The sequence below is a fragment of the Vigna unguiculata genome, chromosome 1 (assembly GCF_004118075.2).
Source record: "Vigna unguiculata cultivar IT97K-499-35 chromosome 1, ASM411807v1, whole genome shotgun sequence".
Lineage (NCBI taxonomy): Eukaryota > Viridiplantae > Streptophyta > Magnoliopsida > Fabales > Fabaceae > Vigna > Vigna unguiculata.
This window is the reverse complement of record NC_040279.1, coordinates 38,045,905-38,071,058: the sequence shown is the minus strand read 5'-3', so window position 1 is coordinate 38,071,058 and position 25,154 is coordinate 38,045,905. Positions and strand designations below refer to the sequence as shown.

Genomic DNA, 25,154 nt, shown 5'->3' with positions numbered 1-25,154 from the left:
AGAACTTTGATTAAATATACTGACTCAGTAAACATTTCCCCTAACACGTGCTTATGGAGTGCTTAGAAGAGGTGGTTATCAAAGAAACATTCTGATCTGACATAACATTTAAATTCTCGTTTCATATTTTTTATTTCTCCAGAATAAAAAATAATATTTACATACCTTCGTACCAAGAACATTATTATATGATATAACAAAATATAAATTAAAAAATATAAAATATTGAAATTCTTAGAATATTTTACATTTGTTTAAGAAGGAAAAATTTGAAAGAATGAAAGGATAAGGCGAATTTTGAAAATGTAAAAATATCTAATAATGGAGAGTGTATATATCTGGAGGAAGCAGAGCAAGGTGGAGGTTGGAAAGGCCATTCATTCATTCTCACACGACGTGGCCTCTCACCACTGCCCCTTATCATCATCTTCCTCACTCACTCTGTTATCTCTTTCTCTCCCAAAATGGCTTCTCTCATAGGCGTTTCTTCCATTTACCAAACGCCTGCGCTCGAACTCTACCAGAGGCCAAACGCTACTTCCACTTCCTCCGTTAGGTTGCAATCTTTGGACTCCAAGTCCCACTTCAACAACCTCCTCCGAGCCCACCGCCACTCCCCTGGGCCCACCTTCAAAACGGGCCTCAAGCCCACTCCCACTTTCCTCCCCTCCGCCATCGCCACGCCCAATTCCTCCCTCCTCAGCGAAGAAGCCTTCAAAGGACTCGGCCGCCACTTCGACCAATTCGAACACGCCTCCGATTCTCACTCCGCCGAACCCCCCAACTCCGACGAACTCGACATTTCCAAGCTCGACTTGCCCTCGCGCCTCGTTGATTCCCTCAAGAGCCGTGGGATTACTCACCTTTTCCCCATTCAGGTTTTTTTCTCTTCTTATCTTCTTACCTTTTAGGGTTACACTAGCGGTTTATCCCAACACTTACCTTCATTTTTGTGCGTGATTAGAGAGCGGTGTTAGTACCTGCACTACAAGGTAGAGATATCATTGCTCGAGCGAAGACCGGTACTGGAAAGACGCTAGCGTTCGGAATTCCAGTTATTAAAGGCCTCACTGAAGTTGAAGATGAGCCTTCTCTCAGGTAATCATTGTTTATGTGTTTCCCTCTGTTTCGTATAACGAGTATTGGTTTGATTAATTTGCTGCACCTATGCTCTGTATACTAGGTCTGTGTCAACTTTTCATTTTAGTCCCTACACAAGCAAATTTTTTATGTTTTAGACCCTGTTGTTAGTTTTGTGGCGCCACAAAATGGAGGCACAGGGGCAAAAAATGTATAAAAAAAAGTTGGTATATGGACTTCAATGGTTTGATTTTTAGATATAGGAGCTAAAATAAAAAGTTAACTAGGCATAGGGATCAAATGATTGAATAAACCTATAAATTATACATGATGGAACTTTTCGTGGCCATATTGATGCGGTTGTTTGTTTCTCTGTTGCAGGAGGTCTGGTAGGCTTCCCAGAGTTTTGGTGCTGGCCCCTACGAGGGAGTTGGCGAAGCAAGTGGAGAAGGAGATAAAGGAATCTGCTCCTTATCTCAGCACTGTTTGTGTTTATGGCGGTGTTTCTTATGTTACTCAGCAGAGTGCTCTTTCACGAGGTGTAGATGTGGTGGTCGGGACCCCAGGGAGAATAATTGACTTGATTAATGGGAAGAGCCTTAAGCTGAATGAGGTTCAGTATTTGGTGCTTGATGAAGCAGATCAGATGCTTGCTGTTGGGTTTGAGGAGGATGTGGAAGTGATTTTAGAGAACCTCCCTTCTCAGAGGCAGAGCATGCTTTTCTCTGCCACCATGCCTGCTTGGGTGAAGAAGTTGGCGAGAAAATATTTGAACAACCCACTCACAATTGATTTGGTGAATTTTTTTTACTTTTGTCTTACACTCTAATAATCTTTCCCTCTCTCTCTCACACACACACACACACAAGCATACGCACTAGTCTATTGGTGACTCTGTTTATAGAGTGCAGTGCAAACAGATAGTATAGTATATGATTGTGCCAGAAATATATTATATTTACAAACATTTTGTTGTGGAGAGCATTACGTACATATGTGATCTTGGCCTGTATATCTGCATATGCTGTTCTATGCAAGCTGGTTGGAAAGGATGTATTAAGGACATTGTCTACTGCTGTCGGTAGTTGACTTTAAATATTTATACAGTGTGGTTTAGATGCTCATATAACTAAATGTGACAAAATAGATGATTACCATATTCATCTTGTCGAACTTACATGGGTTAAATATGTTTTTGGTTCCTTAAGTTTGAGCGAAATTTGGGTTTAGTCCCTCATCAAAACTTTTGACCAATTTAGTCCTTCATCTTCTAAAATGCGTGAATTTAGTCCTTTTAACCAAATTTTGTTAAGTTTATCTGACATTTCAAGCGCATTTCATGATAGTATTTAAATTATTTATACAACACATTTTTGCTTCAATGTTAACTTAAATACTATCATGAAATGCGCTCGAAACGTTAGATAAACTTAACAAAATTTGGTTAAAAGGACTAAATTCATGCATTTTGAAAGATGAAGGACTAAATTGGTCAAAAGTTTTGATGAGGGACTAATTCCAAATTTCGCTGAAACTTGAGGGACCAAAAACATATTTAACCCAACTTACATTGCTTACAAACATATGTCTTTGTTCAAAATATCCTAAAGTGAGTGGTGATGTGGTGAAATTTCGGTCATTTGTCTTGGCACACACTGTGCTATGATTTGGAGAGAAAAGAAAGGAAATATTCATGTGTGGACTACATCATAATCTATATGCATCTGCTCTCTGGTCTTCAAATTCGTTCTGTTTAGCATTAACATTAGCCTTGGCCTCAATTACTTTTAGTTTTCCTGGCCCTATCTTCAAATGATTCTGGCATAATTGTGCATACTAATGTTTAAGTTGTTGTATAATGGGAATTGAATCTTAATTACAATGCATTATAATGTGAAAAATCATTATTATGATTATAATGCTTTTTCTTTTCTTTCAAACAGGTTGGTGATGAAGAAGAAAAGCTCGCTGAAGGGATAAAACTTTTTGCTATATCAGCCACTGCCACTTCAAAGCGGACAATTCTCTCTGATCTCGTAACTGTAAGTTATCTGTTAAAGTTTTCTATCTTACCTTGATGTTCTTATTCTCTTCAGTTTACATTCTGAGGGTTCTGTTTACATCATTTTGAGTTATATAACTAGTTACCAGTTTAAATAACAAACAGATATAATCTAATAAGATCAAATGTTTTGTTGAATATTTAATGCAATATGTATTTAAACAGATAGTCTACCAAATTTTTTTAACTCTATAATAAATAAATTGATCATTTTCGTTATATGTTTGTTTTTAAAATATCAAATCCATTACTTCCTACCAAGTTATCTAATTTCTGGATTTTATGCACTCAAAACAAACTTATTAAATCAGTTAATTTTTCTATTTCTGATGGTTTACAATCTACTATTTCTCGAGGATTTTTTTGGGGGCAGGAGTCAATAATTTTTCTTACTGTTCTTTTGTCTTTCAGGTTTATGCAAAGGGTGGGAAGACTATTGTATTTACACAGACAAAAAAAGATGCTGATGAAGTATCACTGTCATTAACAAATAGTATAACGTCTGAAGCACTGCATGGTGATATATCTCAGCATCAGAGAGAAAGAACATTGAATGGTTTTCGGCAAGGAAAATTCACAGTGCTTGTTGCTACTGATGTTGCAGCTCGTGGACTTGATATTCCCAATGTTGATTTGGTGAGTCCAAAGGATGCTTCCCAGTCTGCATTTTAACCATATGATCTCCCTCATGGGCTTATTATTTATTAGCTTAGAGTTAATGCCGATGAGTTTGTGAATTAATAAAGCAAATCACTTGAGTAATTTTATGCTGGCACTTATATTTTTTAATGGCGGATTCATGATCTAGTTATCATTTTTTTGGAATTTAGGGTTAAATAGTTTGGGTTGTCTAATCCCTAGATTGGACTAGAAATTTATTGCCTATTCTGATGTGTGATTTGTCTAGTCTTATTGGGTGATTGCCATAGTAAAATTAAGGTCTCCCATTTTTTTTAAAATGATTACATTTGGCTTTTTCTTCAGTCTTTTCCACTGTTCACTGTCTCATCTGACTAAGGATTTATAATTTTATATTTGATAAACTTCGGACATAAAACTGTTCAGATCTGGTTTGCTCTAAAACGCTATCTTTTCTCAACGTATTGAAAACTTATTGGTGCTACCTCTTTCATTCAGATTATCCATTATGAGCTTCCCAATGATCCTGAGACTTTCGTACACCGCTCTGGTCGTACTGGTCGTGCTGGAAAACAAGGTACTGCCATTCTGTTGTACACCAGTAGCCAGAGGAGAACAGTTAGATCCCTTGAACGTGATGTAGGCTGCAAGTTTGAATTTGTTAGTCCGCCAGCTATGGAAGAGGTCTTGGAGTCATCTGCGGAGCAGGTTGTTGCCACACTTGGTGGAGTTCATCCCGAATCTATCCAGTTTTTCACCCCAACTGCACAAAAACTGATCGAAGAACAAGGAACAACTGCCCTTGCCGCTGCCCTTGCACAACTTAGTGGATTTTCCCGACCTCCATCATCCCGGTCTCTTATCACCCACGAACAGGTGTTGTGAATCTTGCATATCCCTTGTTATCCAGTCTAACAAGTAACCACTTTCTAAATGTTGCCTTGATTTTTAAGTAACGTAATACTTGCCATCGAACCAGGGTTTTTATCATAACAATTGCTCCGGAAAGACTTTCCAAATGATAATAATACTAATCCATGATCCAAATCAGTGTATCTTTACCTTTAAAGCATTTAAAAATAGTGTCGGCAGGGTCATTCCCTAGTTCATGGAGGTTACAAAGCATGACCTGTGGATATTTCGATTGCCTTACTATTTGTTCGATTATTATCTAAATAAGGACATACCACCTGGAACAAACACTATCGGATGCTTGATTTTTTTCTCTTGATCTTTAACTGCTTTTTCTTAAACTGTTTTGTATTTCAGGGATGGACTACGTTGCAACTAATTCGGGATTCGGAGAATAGTAGATATTTTTCAGCAAGATCAGTCACTGGGTTTCTTTCTGATGTTTTTTCATCAGCTGCCGATGAAGTTGGAAAAATCCATATAATTGCAGATGAAAGGGTTTGTATCCGAGTTATTTTCTCTTTTTTATTTTCTATACTTATCTTACTCGGAACTTCAATCCTACTGGGAACGCACCCACACAGTTCAAACGAATTGACATTGTGCCAATACTTCACATCAGGTTCAAGGAGCCGTTTTTGATCTTCCCGAGGAGATTGCTAAAGAGTTGCTTACTAAGGACATACCACCTGGTAACACCATTTCCAAGATCACCAAGGTATATTACAATATTTGAATTGTAATTCTTTGTTGTCTCTGCCTGTTCTCTTCTTCGTATACTGGCACTAAAATTATTGTACAAATAATTATATAAACGCATTGCATTGCATCTTTGTTTTGGCAGCTACCTCCTTTGCAAGACGATGGGCCTCCAAGTGATTTCTATGGAAGGTTCTCTGACAGAGAACGTGGTAACCGAAGAGGATCTACTTCTAGGGGAGGTTTTAGTTCTAGGGGAGGTGGTTTTGCTTCTAGGGACCGGAGAGGTTTTAAATCCTCACGGGGATGGGATGGGGAAGACTCTGATGATGACGACTTCAGTGATCGATCTAGTAGGAGAGGTGGTAGAAATTTTAAATCTGGCGGCAATAGCTGGTCTCGAGCAGGAGGTAAAAGTGGTGGAGATGATTGGCTAATTGGGGGTAGACGATCAAGCCGGCCTTCATCATCAGACAGGTTATAATAGCATTCAATGATCAAATAATTCTTTAAATTTTGTTTAGTATTTTCATCCTGTGCGAATTATAATACCCTCTCATGTGATTTTATTGGCATGAATGTGCATTGCAGATTCGGAGGGGCCTGTTTCAATTGTGGGGAATCTGGTCATCGTGCATCAGATTGTCCAAACTCTTCAAACCGGCGAAGCTTTTTTTAAGTTCCCACATTTTTTTGGGGCGCCGCTTTGACCATGACGGACATGAACTTGTGCCACTGTTATTGGCCTGATGGGTTCCGGAAAATTGAAGCATGCTTACCGAAAAGAGTTACAGAAGCAATATTAGTTTGCATCTCACGTGTTGGCGTGATCTCCGTGGGGACCTCCTTTGTCGTCCTCTTTTTTGTGTCTCAATGAAATTTAGTATTTGTTTGGGCTTAAGAATAGTGCTGTATCTTCTTTTTCGGGTTGGGTTTAAGAGGTTAGTTGTATGGTCCTGTATTCTTCTCAACTTATTATTTAACATCTTTTTGAACCTTCCCGGTTTAGGAACAGACTGGAAAAATGAATGAAAGATGAAATCCTAAAGGTTTATGCAAACATGCGTTCACCTTTTCTGCATCATATTTAAATTAATCATCTTTTATTATCATAAGGTAAGAGTGAACATACATGGGAGTATGTTTTCATTAATATGAATTAAAATTGATTAAAATGCCATTATAGATAGTTACAGCTTTTAGTAGTTAGTATTTTTTTTCTCATAAACAAAACATATATGTTCTAATTGAACCATTAACTGTTTATTAAGTAATGTTAGTTGCTTTATTCATAAAGAATGTTTTTTGGAAAAAAAAAATAATATACAAAATAAGACACTAGTATTTTCTATAGTTTGTGACACTTAGATTTTTTGTTCAAATCTTATTAAATTTATGCATAGGAATAAATGTGCACTCAAAGAAAAAAAAAAGACGCATATATATATATATATATATATAATATTTTAAAACAATTTAATTAAGATGCATTTATAATGTGAACCTTTATATTAATTGATAGTATAAAAATCTTTATACTAAGAATAAATAAAAACATTTGTTTTGTTTGCAATATACGTGTATTTGAATTAACACAAGCATAAAATAACTCTTATGTATTATAAAACCATTTGAATATGTATTATATGCTTCTAATTTTATATAAAGAAAAGTGACAAAAAAAGGTTTCTTAAAAAATATTATAACATAAAAATTGTACACATTATTTTTTGAGGATAAAATCACAGCATTCCAATTACTAAGCATTAAAAAACAAAGAGATATAATTTTCATAATAAGTACATAACATATATAAAGAAAGTTTGAAAATGGTTCACTGTAAGCAATTCGCTAAAGCCGTTATAAATGTATTTAATAACAATAATAATTTGAAGCCTTGACTGAAGGGGGGCAAGCACGGGATAACCTCCTATTGATCCACTTATCAGTATCAGGTTGGTACCTTCTGCTCCTTTTCTCCATTTTCATCATCTTTTTCTGAATCTTCAATTTCATTTTCTTTTTACCATCTTTTTTAATTTCTTTATTACTTCATATTGTTCTGCATCTTAGCTGTGGGTAATTAAAATTTAGGTTTTGCATACGCAAACATCTATTTGTGTGAAAAATCTATTTATTTAGTTTTATACAATGAGTATTCGACATTGAACAGGAACACCGACTGCGTTGGTGAAAATTGAAAATAGAAAATGGCAGAATTGAGTTTGGGAATTTTAATTGACATTGTTGATGAAGAATGGATGAGAGACACTCTCCCTGATGACGGTATGTGTTTCTACTTTGCGTTTTTATTTTCCTTTCCTCCCTCTGGCAAGGATCTTTTTGTTCATCTTTACATCAACATGGGTATGTGATGTGCCTATACCTTTCTTGTTGTTATTACAGATCTTCCACTGCCCCCAACACTGGTTGTAAGGACAGATGATACTGAGGACTCAAGTATGTCTCGTAGTTCACTACTTCACTAATATTTTGTGGACTATCCATTTCTTCAACTTGGTTTGGAAAAACAGTTTTAATTGAACACTTATTATACTGACTACATGTTTGGATTTATGTTGCATTATCTAGAACTACATCGGAATATTGGTTATCGTGAATTTAGACAAATGTTTATATGTTCGGGTTGGTTTTGAAGTGAAGAATTGATTGAGTTAAAAATCGACCCAGTCACACACTGAATAGTTTTTTTAAAGATACCCTCAGTTGTGCATTAACATTTACTTAGTAACATCAGAAGATACCAAATTATATCAAACTGGTGTGCTGAAAAGTTTTTTCTTTTTAAAGTTAATCGCACATTTGTGAATTGACATTTAACAGCGTTCTTAGAAGAGGATACGAAACTATGGAATTGGTTTGCGAAAGATATTATTGATAATGGGTTTGTTAAAATTTCATTGTTAGCAAGATGACTCTATAGAAGGGTCGTATCTAATTTTCTTGACTATTATAACAGTGTACTTTGCTATGTATCACAGATCAGGAGACTCAACAAGTTAACGTGGATGCTTGGCACGATCTTGCCTTGGGTCAAGAATAGAAGTTTCATTTACTTTTATGTTATGGTTTGTAATTAGTGAGTAGAGATGATGCTTCCTGTTGTAATGAATTCAAATTTTATAAACCTGGTAAGTATGGTATTACTGAATTGTGTCATTGCTGAATACTATTTGTTTTTGCTGTCACGAAAGCACTCTTGGACTTTTGGTGGTCGCAAGGTTAGGGCATGCCCGAGCCTAAAGATAGAGTATTGGTACGCTCTGAAGTCTGTATTAAATTAGTAAATGATTGACAATAGTAATATCAAGTTTTTTAAGATATGGTAATGGTTTGGTTGGAGTAGTGTGAATGGGATTATAGATACTAAACTCGGTGTAATCATCATGCAAAACAAAAATACAATGGTGGTGGCAGTGTTTGTTTGTAATTACTTTCTGATAAAGAAAAAATTGTTTATTTTAAAACAATTGTTGAAGAATTGACATATGTGAAGATATCAAAGGTGAAATTTATTCAATAAAAGAAAAAAATATTATGATTGTAAGCAATTATGTGTAATTTTATTTAGATCATCACTTTTGTACTTTTATTTAGATCATCTTATGAAACTTTGGTTTTTGGATTGATATCAGATTTGACTGATGTATTAGCGCTCAAAACCGGCTCTATATAGATGCTAGTGTGCTAACTTGTCTTTATTTTGATTTAAAAAAGTGTATTGAATAAGTTTAGAAAATCGTATTTAAGTTTCATGGAATAAACAGTAGGAAGCAACAGTTGAAGTTAAGATTCTAGAAAGACCAGCTCTTCCGCAATGGAGGGACAACCAAAATATCATATTGATTCATAAATAAAAAAATGTCAGATAACCAGTCAGAAACGACCACATTAAAGGGGAAAATCACAACAAAAGGCAAGTGAGTAAAAAAATATAAATAAATGGATATAGCATGCAGTGGATGGGTACAACTGTATATGAAATTCATGAACTGTTACTACCCAGTGAACTAGACAGGTTGACATTCAACTTGTAAATTATAAAACAGCAAAAATTTAAATTCAGTCAACAAAAAATTCAAAACAAAATGAAAAGAAAACCCTCGACATGTCACAATCACAGCAATATGAGACAACATCGCAGCTCGGTACCATTCTCTACAAAAAAAATTAGGTAAAAGGGAAACACAGCTGCTCGGTACAATTTAGCTTTGGAGTTTAGGCTTGTTACAAACTAATATACTAGATTTCCTTCATCTGTAAAACGATTTCTTTACAAAACATGAATTATAAATGAATTCATTTTTCAAGCGGTGGGTATACCGATCATATAAAGGGATCATTTGCCGGAACTGTAGTTGTTGTAGGAACTGCAGTTATACTTGGAGTAGAAGTCTCCGAAACCTCTGCTGCTACTGGAGGTGGGGGAACCTCTGGAAGTACTGGATTGGCAGTAGACGTTTCTGCTTGACCAGTTTCACCATTAACATTTGGACCTCCGTCACTAGCTGGTCCAGGGGTAGGAACCCCATTATCTACGGTGGTTTCACCTGATTCTGGTTGAGGTGGAGCAGCTACAGGAGCTGGCGTGGACTCTGAGGTAGACTCTGATGGAGTTGGCTCATTAACTGATGCTGGTGTGGATTCAGGCTGCTGAGTAGCACTCTCTGGTGCAGCTGTGGTTGTAGGAGGTGCTTCCAGTGCCAATGGCTTGTCTGGGGGTTGTTGGGAATTCTGTGCAGAAGAAGCTGGTTTTTTCTGGATGGAAATAGGAGCATTAAGAGACATCATCCCCGGAGGCAGGATTTCAATAGGTGGTTTCTTCCCAGCATCTGCCAAACTTGTGAGCTTAGGCTCCTCAAGAGAAGCTAAAAACGCAGCTGCAGCATCTGTCTTCTGGGATGGGGTAGGTTCAACCTCTCTCTGTAACGCTTGGTTCCAAGCCTGCACTAAGTTCTTCAAAGTTGGACGTCCATGTGCCTGGAAATACTAAGGTCAGACTATAGTACTAAATTGAGGGATCAGGAGGTTGTAAGTAATAAATCATACATGAGCATGAAGCACAGCCTCTGCCAACATTCCAGTATCCTGCCATGCTTTCTCCATCAGAGCATTGTCACCCAAAACAGCACCAGCAAATGCTGCTTCCCTTCCCAAGCCAAGCGTGACTAAATTGTTAACCAAACCCTGCAGTGCAAGAACATATTCCTAAGTTTATGATTAAAACAACATTAAGACTAAAGAGCCGAAGCAGACAAGTTAATCCAAAGAAAGATGAATATATGCCATTTCAAGTAGTCGTTTTATAATAGATAGAAGATGTTAAAAAGAAAGGGAAATTTTGAACATCAATGGAACAATGAACTGACTAGAAACCAAAAGTAGTAGTGATGAGCATGGCAAAAAGTAGAGAACAATGAGTAGTAGCTATATTGACATGCAATCCTAACAAATTCCATTTTGTGCATGAATCATATTTTGTTATTGGCGAATCACGGATCATATTATCTATTCGCTATAAGAAAAAAACCCAGCAAAAATAACCTTTTTGGGAAGAACCAATATAAATATTTCAATGTCTAACCTGTACAAAAAGTAATCGCAGCCCCACTTTAATGTATTTGAACACTAAATATACCAAAAACAGTGGTAAAAATGGATAATAAACTATATGTATCTTGTAGGGGCAAATCTTATAAATCAGATAGCCAAACTATGTAAAAACCCACTTTTCCTTCCACATATTTTTTACATCCTAACCCCCACCCACCATTCGCTGATTTCATGATTTATTCCATCAGTGCTTGTTTTTCCTATAAAATCGAGCTCTCATTCAAATTTCTTTTATTAGTAATCATAAACCTCTCTATCTCTCTCTTACAAACACATGTTATCATGCACACACTTCTGTAAGAATAAATAATTAACAGACTTGACCATATTTGGCACAAAAGAATACAAGACCGTGGTACTAATGCCTTGTCATATTCAAATCACTTCTAACCATCGGTAGTATGCATGTAGAAGAACAGGTATACACATTATCACTACAACATCTAATAGTTATCTTAAAAAATCAGTGAGGAACACTGCTAGGCACAAACACAATTAATCCAGCCACATTCAATTATAAAAGCAAGCACCCAATCAATGTAAGGCAATTTACTTCCAGATAGAGAGAGTGCAATATTAAGAAAGACTGCTTACACTTAGACGAGTCAACTCTCCATGATTTGCAAGACGTAATGCTAATCCTCTCAATTCATGACCTTCTAAAGCACCTTTCACTGAACCTGCTGCAGCTAACCTCTTAAGAGCCTCACGAGCAATTTCACTCTGTGCAGTAGCATCTGCAGCGTCAATAAGATCCAAGAACTCTTTCGCGAATTTCACTATACCCTGAAAACCTTCAACCATATCTTTTTTTTTATCTGATATTTTCTCTGGTTTTTTATCTGATAAATTAAGAATGTCATTCAAACCAAGACCAGGAGTATCATCTTGTCCTATATCCCGGCTGTTACTCATGGTAAGAAGACAATGAAGAGCTCTTTTCAAATCATTGCTCTTCATTGCCAAATCAAACTCCAACCTGCAGAACATAAATATCAATATGTTTTTGGTCGAACCATACCTTGCCATAAGGAGTACACAAAAATCATAAATAAAATCAAAACTGCAGCCTCTTGTCTCTAAGCATATAGCTATACCTCTTTGATATTCCAGGCAGATGAAGTGCTTCAGTAGCATAGCCCATTCCTAGCATAAATTGTGCTAAATCATCATGGTGTTCTCTTCCAAGTCTACTTGCCCTGTTCCAAAAAGTATAATGAGATATACAGATATATCTGAATTATTAATAAGCAATGATAATGGAGAAAGAGGGACATAAAGAAATCAAAATACCATTTTACTGCACTAACAGCATCTCCGTAAGCTGCAAGGCATCGGCAGCGAATACCAGGATGACTCAAGGATAAGGCATGAGCACACATGTACCTACCACAACCCACAAATCAATAACATCCTTTTTGAAACCAGTATCCAATACAAACGAATAATCTTAAATTAGACATCTATAAGACATGCACGTGTTAACTATGCCACTTAAAAGCTAACCAGAGGCCAGAGCCAAGACAAAAAAAAGTCAACTTTATTGGAATCAGTTGGCTGCTCTAAATAGAAAGGCATAAAATCTAGTATTCCACTAAACACATTTAATAAGTGCAACTCCAACTTTCTCCTTAATACACTTTATTCTTGATCACATCATTTCTTGTGTAGCTTTTCATTCACCGTGGCATTCTCTAACAAGTACATAACATGATAACTAGGTGTTGATTTCTCAAGGTTTGATTAAACAACATTAAAACCGTCCTGAGTTTTAGACATTTACTTTTCGGTGCATTTTAATCTAATTGGAAAGGACATAAGTATTCAAATGGCTTGTAACAAGTGAAAATTTAAAAGGGTGGATTTCATAGGAATTCAGAGTAATTTTGTTACACTTTGAGGAAGATATATAGGCATACTTTACCCTAATGTAAAAGACACTGCATTAAAGTGATTTATTCATTAAAGGGGAAAGCATAACTGAAAACTCCACAAAAAACACATCACACTAACTGCACGTATGTACAACACGTTTGCACAAATTAAATGTTATAAAGGTCTCACTTAGATTATGGAGGGGCAGAAGTGTTGGTGATGATTGAAAGTAAACAGTTATAACATTCAGGGTTGTATTAAAAGCATTGAAATCATTGAATAGTAACTATTAAACTACACGAAAGAGAGACATTGAGCTAAAATCGTGTGATTTTAAGACAACTCAAATGCATTCATTAATAGTTATAATAGTTATAATCTTAATTACATGAGGATCTGCTCTTTATTTCTATAGTTATAATAGCAACTAGTGGACATAATAAACGGCAAAGCTGATGAAAGATTAGAAATTTGGGATCAAAGAAAATAGTTTAATTTCTGAGTGAACTTGTTTTCTTTTTTTTATGCATATAAATACAGTCTGTTGAGTGCAAATCACTTAATTCATTATTTCTCTAACCCGTTTCCAATTTTAAACATACATGTGTAACTGCGAAGTACTAACTACCTGTCAATTAGCCAAAGAACTCCATCCCTGACACCTACAACTACAAGAGGCCCAACTGGACGTTTCTGCTCCATTGGGAAGCGGGTAACTGCCACAGCCACACCCCCACCACCAACTGCCACCTCACCTGTCTTTCTCTCTTCTGTTGCCGACCAAGAGTCATCACCATCAACTCTAGATTGTTTCGGTAATGTTAAGAAAGGTGGCACTGAAGGAGCATGCTGAAATGAAGCCAACCGAACCACCTACAGCCAGAACAACAAATACCTTTACGTTTTTGTGAGAGAAAACAAATTCCAAAGAGAAACTAGAGATATTTTTACTTCTAACAATAATTTTTTATAGGGAAAAACTTGAATATTGTATCCTTGCATTGACTTCTAGACACCAGGGATCTCTAACCAGGACATATATAACCAACAGAGAAACAAAAACGATTTGCCTCGCTTTCAAATTTCACATGAAACATTATTTTGAATTGTTTGGAGCATAGTTCAGCATAAAACCAGGAACATCCTATTGAATTAAGAAAAAACAGACATATTCATTACAAACTTCAAAACTGACGAGAATTAATAGCTAGTCCAAGATTTAGATCACACCAAAATGCTAACAGAAGAAGGTTTAAAGGATTAGCAGACATTCACATTCAACACTCCCATCTAAAAATGTCAATTTCTTCCACCAACCCATATCAATCATATCCAGAAACAAAATATTAAATCTGAGGAAGACAAAAAAAAGGCCCTGAATGTTTGCAATCATTTTCAGAGATGATAAAAAGTTGAAGCTTTTGTAACCTGCAACATCGGTGGCCTCAATGCTATTCTTTCTTCCTTAGCAGACTGAGGACCTTCTACAGTAATTAGTGCTAACTCTCCGTGCTCTGCAACAGCTTTTGCCTGTGCTTCTTTCATTTTCTGCTCTTCTTTCATCCTCTTAGTTTCAATGTCAATTTGAGCAACCCCAGCATCCACAAAAACGATTCTGAAAACCAAAACTTATTAGTAAAGGTAAAATGAATATGAATTATGGCCATTGCAGATATTAATCATTAACCATTTTAAAATCTTCGCCTAAACAATTTATTAGCCATGGATAGTTGTAAATTGAAATTAGTTTCTTTAACATGTTTACGACATTCAACATTGCTTAAACTTTAAATATTATTAGAAACATTTGCAAATGAATACAACCCATACCACATTGCAAGAGAAACACATAAAACATTGTCGTCAGGAAAACAAATAAATAAATTAGTTTGTCTTATCTTTAATTACTATCATTATTGGTTGTTGGAGAAGCGGGTGAAGGATAAGGATGAAACTCCACTAAATTGGAATCCAGGTTAGATTGTTGTTTTTGTTGGGAATGAATCCCATTTAGGAAATCCAAACAAATAAATCCCGTAGGGAAAATTTTACCAGTGTTGATGTTTAGACTAATCTAGTTAATATTCTGTTAAGGGTGTGTTTGAAACTCTGTTGGGTCAGATTCAAAGCCAAATCACTGCAGGAGTCATTGAAGGTGAATGGGAAAGTGGGAATTGGAAAAGCAAACACACTCTAAGGCATTTTCCAAAACAGTATACATATTCATGAACATTTCCTAAATCATGATTCTCCCTTTTCTGTCTTTGGTTGTGATGAGTAGATGATACTTAGGCCAACTGGGAGATAGACAAATTGACAATGTATGAGACACAGTCTGTCATTTCCACTTTCAAAACAACTAAAGTAAACCGACAAAAAATAATGGAGCAGTCAACAAAAAAATTATAAAAAGGACCAATATATAAAGACTTACTCGATAGTAGTTGGGGTAGCCACAAACAGTTGCCTCCTGTGCCAAACAGCACTGGTAGCATATGGGATTGCAACATCTCCCAAATATCTATATTGAGGGCGCAAAGAAGATATGACTATGTATTGCTGGTATGCAAATGCACAGTACTCAACGGTTTGGTCCCAAGCAGTCCATTCTGGCTGAGGAAGAAGGTCCCCCACTGGCTGGAATGTCTCCCAACTGAATCACAAACAAAATTATGATAGCAATGTCAATGTCAAGAAAACTTGTGCACTTGTACTTGTAACCTCACAAAAACAAAATAGAACTTAAAGTAATGCCAGCATTCAACTTTGTACGAATGAAATGCAATCACAAGTTTAACAAATAAACATAATTTTCAGCTTCAGAAGTGTAATTTAAGCAAAATCTTCAATTGGTACAAGAATGAAGCATTGTAGAGTGTCAAACAAGGTGTCTCAGGACCTATGTATGTTGTGTATCTATCCATTTTTAGCACAATGGCCTTTTGCTTGCTAAAATTGTTTTATTTCCTTTAATATTAGTCTTTAGAAAATAAAGAATAATTTATGTAATGCACAAGGTTCGGTTGTCTTTTTAGGCTTGGTGGTCTAGATAAAGCACATTGGTTTGTTTATAGGTTTTTCTACAAAACATGTTACATAGCTACACTTTCAGGTCAAGTAAGACTTTTAAACAGGTCAGGCTAAGACTTAAAAAAGACTTATAATAAATAAATAGGCTAGGTTTGGGCTTCATAATAGTGATACAAACCCGCCAAAAATCTGAATTGTTTCTACCCTTACTGGCAAGCAACCTGAGCGTAAAAGCAGAAGAGTGCACTCTCTTAATTCCAATAACAAGTAACAATATCATTAGTTGAAATAGTCTTGTGAGGCACGAATTCATAAAATATGCATCTTACAAATTCCACATATTACCATTGTGCCATTGTACAGCAACAACTCTCCATCTTGGAGGGAGCTTAGCCTTAACCTTCTAAAGAGAGACTTTCATGAAGGGAACTTCTTTTAAGAGTTGGGTTTCAACTAAAGAACTGAAAAAAGGAGGTATAGATATAGGAATTCAAGTAAAAGAGGCTTTGTCTATGCTTCTCTATCAAACAAAAATACAAACACAAAAAGCTTCAAGTTTAATTAACCGATAAATAACAAAAAGGTTAGCTGCCTCTCTCAAAATGTAGCATTTCTAGTATAGAGACTTTATAAAGTGTTAAAAAATAAGACCTATGGGTTAGTGCAAAACTGTTAGAGAGCTGGCAACAGCAAGTGATAGTTTAAATACTGTCTAGAAAAAGAAAATATTGAAGGGACTTTGTTAGTTCAGATGGTCACAATTCTGCCTCAAACAATGATTTTGGAAAAGAAAAAAATAACATTTACAAAGTGAATAATTGTAGACCTTAGCAACTATTCTCAATACATTCCAGTGAGCTGGAGAAGAGGAATATAGCTGGCAAACTGAGAGATGATACATATTGTAAGCTGGTTTAATTTTAAAGGGGTAGAAGTTGATCAATTGGACTATGTTACTTAGAACCTAACATTAATTTGCTGATTTGAGCCTCCCATCTTTACACGGCTATGAAAAATGTCATAGGAAGTAGTAACACCATGTTAAATTCCTTTATAATAACAACAAAAGTTTTATCCCATTAGATGTGGTCGGTTACATGGATCACACAACATTATTTGACTCAGTTAAAGACCAAGCTTCAAAGATATTATTTACCGTGTGACAAACACAGAATATCAGTCTCTATCATAGCACCATCCCTAAGAGACGTCTAAGAGACTTTCACTCGATACATCACTCAACTCCCTCATTGATCAAAATCATTGGTAGAGCCCTTAGGATACCACCCTAAAAGACTAGATATTAATGGGGGTAAACCAAACACTTAAATACTTCACCAAGCATCCCATACCACTTGATGTGGGACTTGGGCAACCCATAATACCCTAGTCCCTTCCACCCTGAAATTCCTCTTAAAAACTACATCCAATGTTCTGCTGGGTCTCCCTCCCTTTTTCACAGAATTAAAACCATACAATCTACTCTTCCAGTGGCTTTCTTAATGTGTCCTAATCACTATAACTAAATTTCTGTCATGTTTTCCTGAATAGGTGCTTAGCATTCTCATCATTTCTACTATCACCTTTTTTTCTTGTTGACCCTTCAGAGTCCAACATTCACTACAATATATTCAAATAAAAATTATTTCTTTACTGTACAACATATATAAGTTTCACCTGTATAGCTGGAAGTTTTGAGGTGCTGCTGTGGTTGGAGGTCTATTTGAAGAAAATCCATCATCATAAGTAGTAAAAGAAGAAAGACCACTGCTTCCGTAGCCTGATAAGGGCATAGACTGGATTGTTGAAATAGCTGTGGCAGCAATAGGACTGACTCTCCTAGATGTTCGATAGGCAACACCAAGCAGAGCTCCTCCACGCAAACCAATGACCTAAAGGGATACATGAGTTAAAAAAAGGCACCATAACATTCAAATTTTGGTTCCTGATTCCGTTGGCACTTTCTATGAAGAATAAAATGCATAAAAGGTAATAATATCTTCATAGGGAAAATCAAGCAAACTACTCATCATTGACAGAAGCGAAAATGATTTATCTAGAAGACTTAAAAAACTTAAATCTTTATTCATTTACATACTGCAGCCAATTTCATACAAAGTTTCAACACCACATTTTTACATGAAACAGTAAACACAAAAAGCTTTTACCGGAGAATCATTTTATAAGTTTCTATACATAATTTATCAGTGAGCAATAATCTATGTAAGAGTGCACGCCCCCTTCCCCTTTTTCATATGCACATCTAAAACAACAATAGAATGTTTTCTGTAGTGGCTATCAATTAAAATAAACGTAAACTGAGATAAATAATGTTTCAATTATTGTCATTGATTCACTATAAAAATTTACAGAACTTTTATTCAAATGAACAGAAATTATTCAATAGTAGGTTATTGTGACAACCTTTAAGTTCTTATAAGGAAAATTTAAGACTGAGAAAGAATCTTACTGGTTCATTGCGTGCGCCAACAGACCTCATTAGTATATTTGATGTACCATCATCTAATAAGATGCGGACTTGAACAGAAGCTGTGGAAGCAGCAGCAGCTGCTGCTGCTGCTGCTGCTTGTGCCGCAGCAGCTTCTTTGGCTCTTTTTGATGAACTACCCTTGGGGATTACAGGAATTCTAGGAGGTAATGCTGATTCCAATATAGCAAATCTGTCACGACAAGTATCCCATGCCAGAAGCCTTGCACTTCCAGAGTCAACTATTGACCAATCACTAACCTTGTAGACAGAGAAATAAGGAATATCTGGCCAAACAATTGCTAGATACCTGTAAACATATGAGGTAGTAAGCAGCACACTCCAATTTCACAAAAATATATGATAAAAGGAGGAAACATAATCATAGAAAAACCCAGGCAAAAAACCACACAGTAAAGACAGCATTTATTGAGTTATCACTGATATATATATATATATACATATATATATATATATATGGAATACCAAAAGTGAGAATTTTATCCATCCTGTATTCTTAGAAAAAATCAAAGCCATTAAATTATATTGCAGAACAAAATACTAATTTAATTTTAATTACAAAAATTTAGAAGAAGAAAAAAATAGAGCAGTGCCAAAAGTCTTTGTCAGAGGCAACTTACTTTCCTGAACTGCTGACAGAAAGAACAGAGTACGAATCATGTGGAACAGGAGTACTAATGTGCTTCTTCCCCTGCTTGACAGATAATGGTTCAAAAAAGTCTCCCTTGGGTCTTCCTGTTTCTGGCAAGGAGCTGTTATTTCCAAGAGATGGATTTGCAGAGTTGTTTAACTGAAAATTTAATAGCTTCAATTCCCTTTCAATTACAAATACGGCAGAATGCTCTCTACTGTCTGCTGGAGTTGGTAGAGGAGCTACAGGTGGAAGAGATCTAGCATCAAACTCACAGATAATAACACCAATGTTGGTTCCTGTAGCAACTAGATGTGGCTGCAAATTATGTGTAACCATACAATACACCTGCCACAAAAATCAGAGGAAAGATTGAGTTTGACTAGACTAAACACAAAGAATGGGAAATTCGGGAGAGAGTAATGAGGGCTGGAAATTCGGTTTCCTCTTGGTTAAAAAGGATTTTTTGCCCAGCGGTATGATAAGCATATTCTACAACATACAGAACTGATGACAGGGTTGAAGTAAAGCTTTCCACAGATTTTGTTACACTTGATTTTTATCTGTCCTTGCCACCATTCAAAATTGTTGTTCTCAAAATCCTTTAATGATTTGATATATATATTCATACCATTCTAAGTGGGATACCTTAACAAAAAATATTATGCCAATTCAGAAATTTGAATAAAAATAGGCGATGAATGGTAACCAACTAATCAAACAACATACCCTCAATTTCTTATTAGGAGAAAGGGCCTGTGGAGGAATAACTGAGGTCAATTCACACAATGGCCTCGTGAGAGCAGAATAAGTGGGATGTTCGATTGCCCTAAAAAAAGTTCAAATTAAAATTCTTATGTATAATGAACATAGTGTATCATCACATTATCAAATAAAAATAATTAAGAAACTTAAAGACACCAAAGAAGAAAGAGAACTACTTACCATATGTGAGAATCTTTGACACAGGTTAGAATATCAAGGTTTGGAGCTCGAGGATGGCACCAAGAAGCCACACTATGGCAAGCCAATTTGGGAACTGGCTTTATCCGCCGTAGCTCCTGAGGGTCAAAGATATTCTTATGCTAAGTCTTTCTAGTAACCAAGAGAATTTTAACAAAATTTAAAATATCCAGGTATTAGCAACACACCTTAAAGGACACAGTGTCCCATATGGCTAATGTCTTATCTGCACCAATTGTGATTAGCTGAGGAGCACCTCCCATTACCCTTGACAACTCAACTGCCACAACCCCGCCATCATGTGCCTAGATGCATTAAGAGGTTTCATTAACCAATGAAATGTCCATGCACAGAATCAGCATGGATCATACAGAAAAGAATAACAAGGTAGAAAAAGAGAAGGGAAAAAATCCACATAAATTCAGAAGATAAAAAAAAAAAACCATTTTATTTGCCTCAATGTAAGTTTGCATTGTGCCTTGTGCACATATTTTAGATGTTCCTTTTCTATTATGATTTGTTATTTATCTTATACTTCATTTGAATCGCATTCTCACCTTCCAATTTGGAATGACATTTCTTGAACAACAAAGAGGAAATTGCAACTGTAACTAATCCACAACTAACACTGACTTATTTTTTCACCAATTATTGAACCGACAAAGAGGAATTAAAATGAGGAAAAGAACTGTACTTTTAAACTAAGCTTGGGTACAAGTTCACGTGAATCCTGTCCGTGGTCAGCACTCCAAATTATGAGCAATCCATCACTAGCACCCGACACCAGAAGAGCCTGAAAGCCAACAGACATTCACCCCCAACTCCCAATTGAAATTTCATACAAAATACAAAAGCAACTTCCAATAATAAATACAATATATAGAGGTAACCAGTCATGCAAAACCTTCACATGAATTTAACATATTAACTAGCAATTGTAATTTCCCAATAAAATATCTTAATGGACATGGTGCTGCCACAAAATGCAACTTCTGTAATAGTGTTGGAAATGCAACATAAATATAAATATAACCCAAAGAGATTAAAAAATAGATAAAGAGAGACCTTTATAGCTAGGCAGTATTAGCATCCAATAATCCGGAACTATCCCCCGAAGAAACACCCACCTCAAATCCTTGAGTGTGCAATCAAATAGAAATATGTAGAAATAAACTAATAGGAGAATCTTCAACCAGAAATCTCTTATTGGAAACCAATAGGAATGAAACAAGGGTGGATGCTGATTGGGTTCATGCAGATGAGAGGGTGGAAGAAGGAGGAGGGTGGTGCTGCTAGAGGAAGGAAGTGGACGGAGGAGTGAGATAAGTGGATGTGAAGTTTTTTTTAGGGGGTTAAGAAGGGTTTGTCTATTGTACAAATAAATAAATACAATCAAGCAAAATGAAGTAGAGTGAATTAACAAAATATAAACTAAATGTGCAAGTTAAAATACAAATAAGTTAATATTTTAGATTGAGATAAATGTAAATAAAAAATATAAAGACGGGTCAATGTGGAATCTATTCTAAGTTCTTTGGTATTGCATTATTGGAATGAAAGAACAAATTCATAAATGTTCCCTTCAAATGAGATAATCTCTTTTGAAGTAGTACTCAAGACAGCCTAAAATTACTAAGTTTGAAATTTTTGGCAAAATATACAACAACAATAAGTCCATTCAAATCTCTGTTTTTTCTGAAAATTAATGTTACTCTATATAACCATGCTTGGTAAGGTGGCCATTAGAAATGTCATTAACACAAGTCTGATCCAATGGCTACTAACACGGGATATAGGAAAAGGATAAGGGGGTTAGAGCAACAATACTCTGTTAGAACATATGAGAGGGATGACAGAGATTCTAACTAAGTTCCCAAAAGTTAATGCAAGTAAAATTCGATAAAGTAGAATAAGTTATTCTTCGATAAGGAATCAAGAGTTACCTCGCCAGAAGCAGCCATGAAGGACATCAAACAAGAGATCGATCCTTTATGACCTCCGGTGTATCTTCGCACAAGCTGAAAGGAACAAACATATCACATAATATGGTAATATTAAACTTGAGAAGACTCATACAGATTAATATTAATATTTCATATGCCCACCTTCCATGTCATCATTGAGAGAACTCTAATGACACCATCTGATGAACCAAAAGCAACAAGAGGACCATCACCAACACCAGTTCTATAAAGGAACTCCATGCTGCAACAGCATGTGAAATTGCAAAATTGGAACTCATACAGTGTGCACAAGTACTGCAAAGTATAATATGCAAACAAGATATGTATTCATCACAATTAATTAATTTACGTCTTAGATGCAGAATTATGTCACACAACATGTGGTGACAAATTTCCATCGAGAATTGAGAAAATCGGTAATGCAGTTGTTTGATACATTTAAATGAAAAGGAGAATATTTTTCATACGAAGGACTTTAATTTGTGCAAAATAGAATTAGAATACCAAAAGAAAAGGTGGTGAAAAATTATTGTCTAGGAAGAGAAATCATCTTTTGGAATCTGGCCATTTATCCATGCATATGCCCACGAAGGCATCACCCCTATACTTATATGCATGTCTTAATGATTGTTTTTGTGAAATGAATGTATTGGGTAGTGGGTAAGGCAATAATCTCACAGTAGAGACCAATTAAGGAACAATAAATTTTAATTTAAAGTAAAATATTTTACCCAAAAATAAATTACCATATCTTTATAATTGATTAAATTTAAGGAACCCAACAGAATGCAACTTTTTCATTCCTTGATTGTGCGCTGTATAAGGTTGCGGCATGGCCAGGAAAGAATGATGCTAACAAATAAGTATTTGCAAAGTTTGATACAACATAAAATTGTTGCAGAAGTTGAAGAGCATCACATTATATCATTGACAACTTCGCAGTCATAGAAGGAACTAATAAAAGAATGACCCTGATATGCATAACACAATCTAGCACCATCTATAGGACAGGAATCTAAAAATATTGCCTTAAGAGATAGCTAGCAATTTTTGTATCAATGACTATGCAAGCTGAAGAATATTGAATAATGTAATAAAATTTTACCACAGAAGGGACTTGTTATCAAGCTCTTGCTTTGGTACATCACGGCTCCGCATTGTCACCAAGTCCAAAAATATAGCTTTGTTTAAACAACATATGACAAGAAAATGTCTCCCTCTTGTTGATGGGGCAGGAGAGCTAAAAGCTGAAGTGTGGACAGCTGTTGGAGCCTCAGCAGCCGCAGAACGATTATGCCAAAGTTGCCAAAAGCGTACATCATCATCATAAAAATTCACCTGCTTAACACTTTGAGGCGGTAAAGGATCATTGTAAGTAAATGATTCACAAAATAAAAGCTAGAAAAAGAAATGCAAACGCATGGTACCTTCCTCCCCGAATGGCTTCGGTAGGCTTCCCTTTAGACTCTATCAAACAAAAAACAAATCATTAAAGTTCTGTTACCGGATCTTCACAGAAATGTGGACCGCTAATGCTGGTTCACAAACAGTTTATCATGCTCTTTTTCATTTTGTATAAAATGAAATTCACTGGTTAGTTGTTAAAATTTCCTAGAGTCTAATAATGTTAATAAGCCAAGCTACAAATTAAACCACACGGTTACATCACCAAAACTAACCAAACGCTAAGTGCTAACATAAGAAGAAATTTAAGCAATTCTCACTGAGAGACCAGGAAAATACGGTGAAACTAACCAAGAACAGTATCATGGATGGAGACTATAAGCATCATAGCAATCAGACCCAAAGAAAATTTACATAATTGAAGGTTTTCACTACAATGAACGTAACAAAATGGCAACAATGAATACTTAGTTAATTCCAAAAAACAAAAAATGACAAGTACAATATCAATGCCAAAAATCAACAAATTCATGTCATCAATCGTCACTGAAGACCAGCGTAACACAGTACCATTTACGGATCACGAGACTTACATCCAAAACCTCCAACAGAAGCAAATGCAGCAGGTCTATGTAATAGAACAACTTAACAACTCTGGTTATTCACTGATAAAATATTAAAGAGAATTGAACCTATTTCTCCCTCGGCCAGCTTCTCCAACTTGGCGCCGACCAAACGCCGCTCGTCCACTCCACCAGCTTTCAACTCATACACCACCTGAATGAGGTTTCCATTAAAACACAGCAAACAACAGAAAGCGGAAACACCGAACCGAAACGATAAACAGTGAATTGAACGAGGGGGTTCTATACCTGGCGGTGCTCCCAGTTCCAAACCGAAACTCGATCTGAATCATCGGCCGTAACCATCCATGGATGCGTCGGATGCAATTGGATCTTAACGATTTTGTCGCTCGTAGGCCGAAACGCTTTCAGACGCAGCATCTTCTCCTGATTCGAATGCTAAATGTAGTAAAAAATAAAATAAAACAGCGATGACGGGAAAAAATGGCTCTCGGAAGTGGACGAAATCGGATTCGCCTATCGGATTAGTTCAAATCTGTTAAGAATTTGAACTCCGAGTAAATTTCGAAAATGTGCGTTCACTGAGCGCCCGTTAATAGAAAGGAGTTAGAGAATTCCTCAGTGGTCAACAACCATGCCCCTTTCCATTCTTATTTTCCGAGTGGCCTAACATGGAATAGCAAAACCTCGCCCTATATGAAGTGATACTTTCACTGGTTGATTGGCTCGGTAGCTCGAAGTTGGATTCAATGAATTGTCTTCGAGCAATTGCGATTGTACAAAGAATAAAGACGAAGATCTCTGCTCCGGTGCTTCTTTGTTGCTCTGTAATGTTTAAGCCTTCAAATTTTTTACTTGTCTTTTTATTTTTTAAAATAGATATTTTGAGTCTTTTATTATTTTTAATTTCATTTTCTTTTCAGTCCTTCGAACTGAAATACACTTTAAATTCATGTTTTATGTTTTTTTTTCAGGTATTATGATCATTTCTGTCATATATATTACTTCTTTGGCATATTTTTGTCGATTTAAACCGTCAACAATTTGATGAAGTTAAAAGGAAACATTTACAATAGGGTCATACCAATTTTTAGACGTTATTTGTTTCAAATCCTCCAAACTCTCCCAGAAGAATAAAATCATGTTTTCCAAATTTGATTCATTTGAT

At 35.8% G+C, this 25,154-nt stretch overlaps 3 protein-coding genes across 3 annotated transcripts; 2 read left to right on the top strand and 1 right to left on the bottom strand.

The window, feature by feature from the left end:
- The first annotated feature begins 350 nt into the window (after window positions 1–350).
- LOC114184979 (DEAD-box ATP-dependent RNA helicase 3, chloroplastic-like) lies at window positions 351–6,452 on the top strand. The gene is made up of 10 exons (XM_028072430.1): window positions 351–878; window positions 965–1,098; window positions 1,462–1,876; window positions 3,024–3,122; window positions 3,554–3,778; window positions 4,280–4,657; window positions 5,051–5,191; window positions 5,316–5,411; window positions 5,538–5,869; window positions 5,984–6,452. The coding sequence occupies exons 1-10, from the start codon at window positions 465–467 to the stop codon at window positions 6,069–6,071; spliced, it is 2,322 nt and encodes a 773-aa protein (XP_027928231.1). The 5' UTR covers window positions 351–464; the 3' UTR covers window positions 6,072–6,452.
- Window positions 6,453–7,247: 795 nt separating this feature from the next.
- On the top strand, window positions 7,248–8,736 carry LOC114194663 (anaphase-promoting complex subunit 13). The gene is made up of 4 exons (XM_028085024.1): window positions 7,248–7,347; window positions 7,566–7,678; window positions 7,799–7,852; window positions 8,395–8,736. The coding sequence occupies exons 2-4, from the start codon at window positions 7,603–7,605 to the stop codon at window positions 8,454–8,456; spliced, it is 192 nt and encodes a 63-aa protein (XP_027940825.1). The 5' UTR covers window positions 7,248–7,347; window positions 7,566–7,602; the 3' UTR covers window positions 8,457–8,736.
- A 683-nt stretch (window positions 8,737–9,419) lies between these two features.
- On the bottom strand, window positions 9,420–24,836 carry LOC114168787. Its single transcript, XM_028053768.1, has 21 exons — window positions 24,275–24,836; window positions 24,095–24,179; window positions 23,426–23,465; window positions 23,104–23,346; window positions 22,140–22,239; window positions 21,978–22,052; window positions 20,729–20,827; window positions 20,223–20,339; window positions 20,017–20,132; window positions 19,801–19,900; window positions 19,061–19,419; window positions 18,402–18,729; window positions 17,609–17,823; window positions 15,336–15,554; window positions 14,330–14,516; window positions 13,530–13,774; window positions 12,320–12,412; window positions 12,124–12,225; window positions 11,621–12,005; window positions 10,463–10,600; window positions 9,420–10,393 (listed from the first exon to the last, which is right to left on the bottom strand). The coding sequence occupies exons 1-21, from the start codon at window positions 24,404–24,406 to the stop codon at window positions 9,740–9,742; spliced, it is 4,032 nt and encodes a 1,343-aa protein (XP_027909569.1). The 5' UTR covers window positions 24,407–24,836; the 3' UTR covers window positions 9,420–9,739.
- Between the last annotated feature and the right edge of the window lie 318 nt (window positions 24,837–25,154).

Coding starts and splice junctions, on each gene's coding strand:
- LOC114184979 (XM_028072430.1), top strand. CDS start 465: ATGGCTTCTCTCATAGGCGTTTCTTCCATTTACCAAACGCCTGCGCTC. Junction 879..964: donor CTCACCTTTTCCCCATTCAG/GTTTTTTTCTCT, acceptor GTGCGTGATTAG/AGAGCGGTGTTAGTACCTGC. Junction 5,192..5,315: donor ATATAATTGCAGATGAAAGG/GTTTGTATCCGA, acceptor ACTTCACATCAG/GTTCAAGGAGCCGTTTTTGA.
- LOC114194663 (XM_028085024.1), top strand. CDS start 7,603: ATGGCAGAATTGAGTTTGGGAATTTTAATTGACATTGTTGATGAAGAA. Junction 7,679..7,798: donor AGACACTCTCCCTGATGACG/GTATGTGTTTCT, acceptor TTGTTATTACAG/ATCTTCCACTGCCCCCAACA. Junction 7,853..8,394: donor AGATGATACTGAGGACTCAA/GTATGTCTCGTA, acceptor TATGTATCACAG/ATCAGGAGACTCAACAAGTT.
- LOC114168787 (XM_028053768.1), bottom strand. CDS start 24,406: ATGCTGCGTCTGAAAGCGTTTCGGCCTACGAGCGACAAAATCGTTAAG. Junction 23,347..23,425: donor GAAGCCATTCGGGGAGGAAG/GTACCATGCGTT, acceptor ACCGCCTCAAAG/TGTTAAGCAGGTGAATTTTT. Junction 20,133..20,222: donor GGGACACTGTGTCCTTTAAG/GTGTGTTGCTAA, acceptor TTTGACCCTCAG/GAGCTACGGCGGATAAAGCC.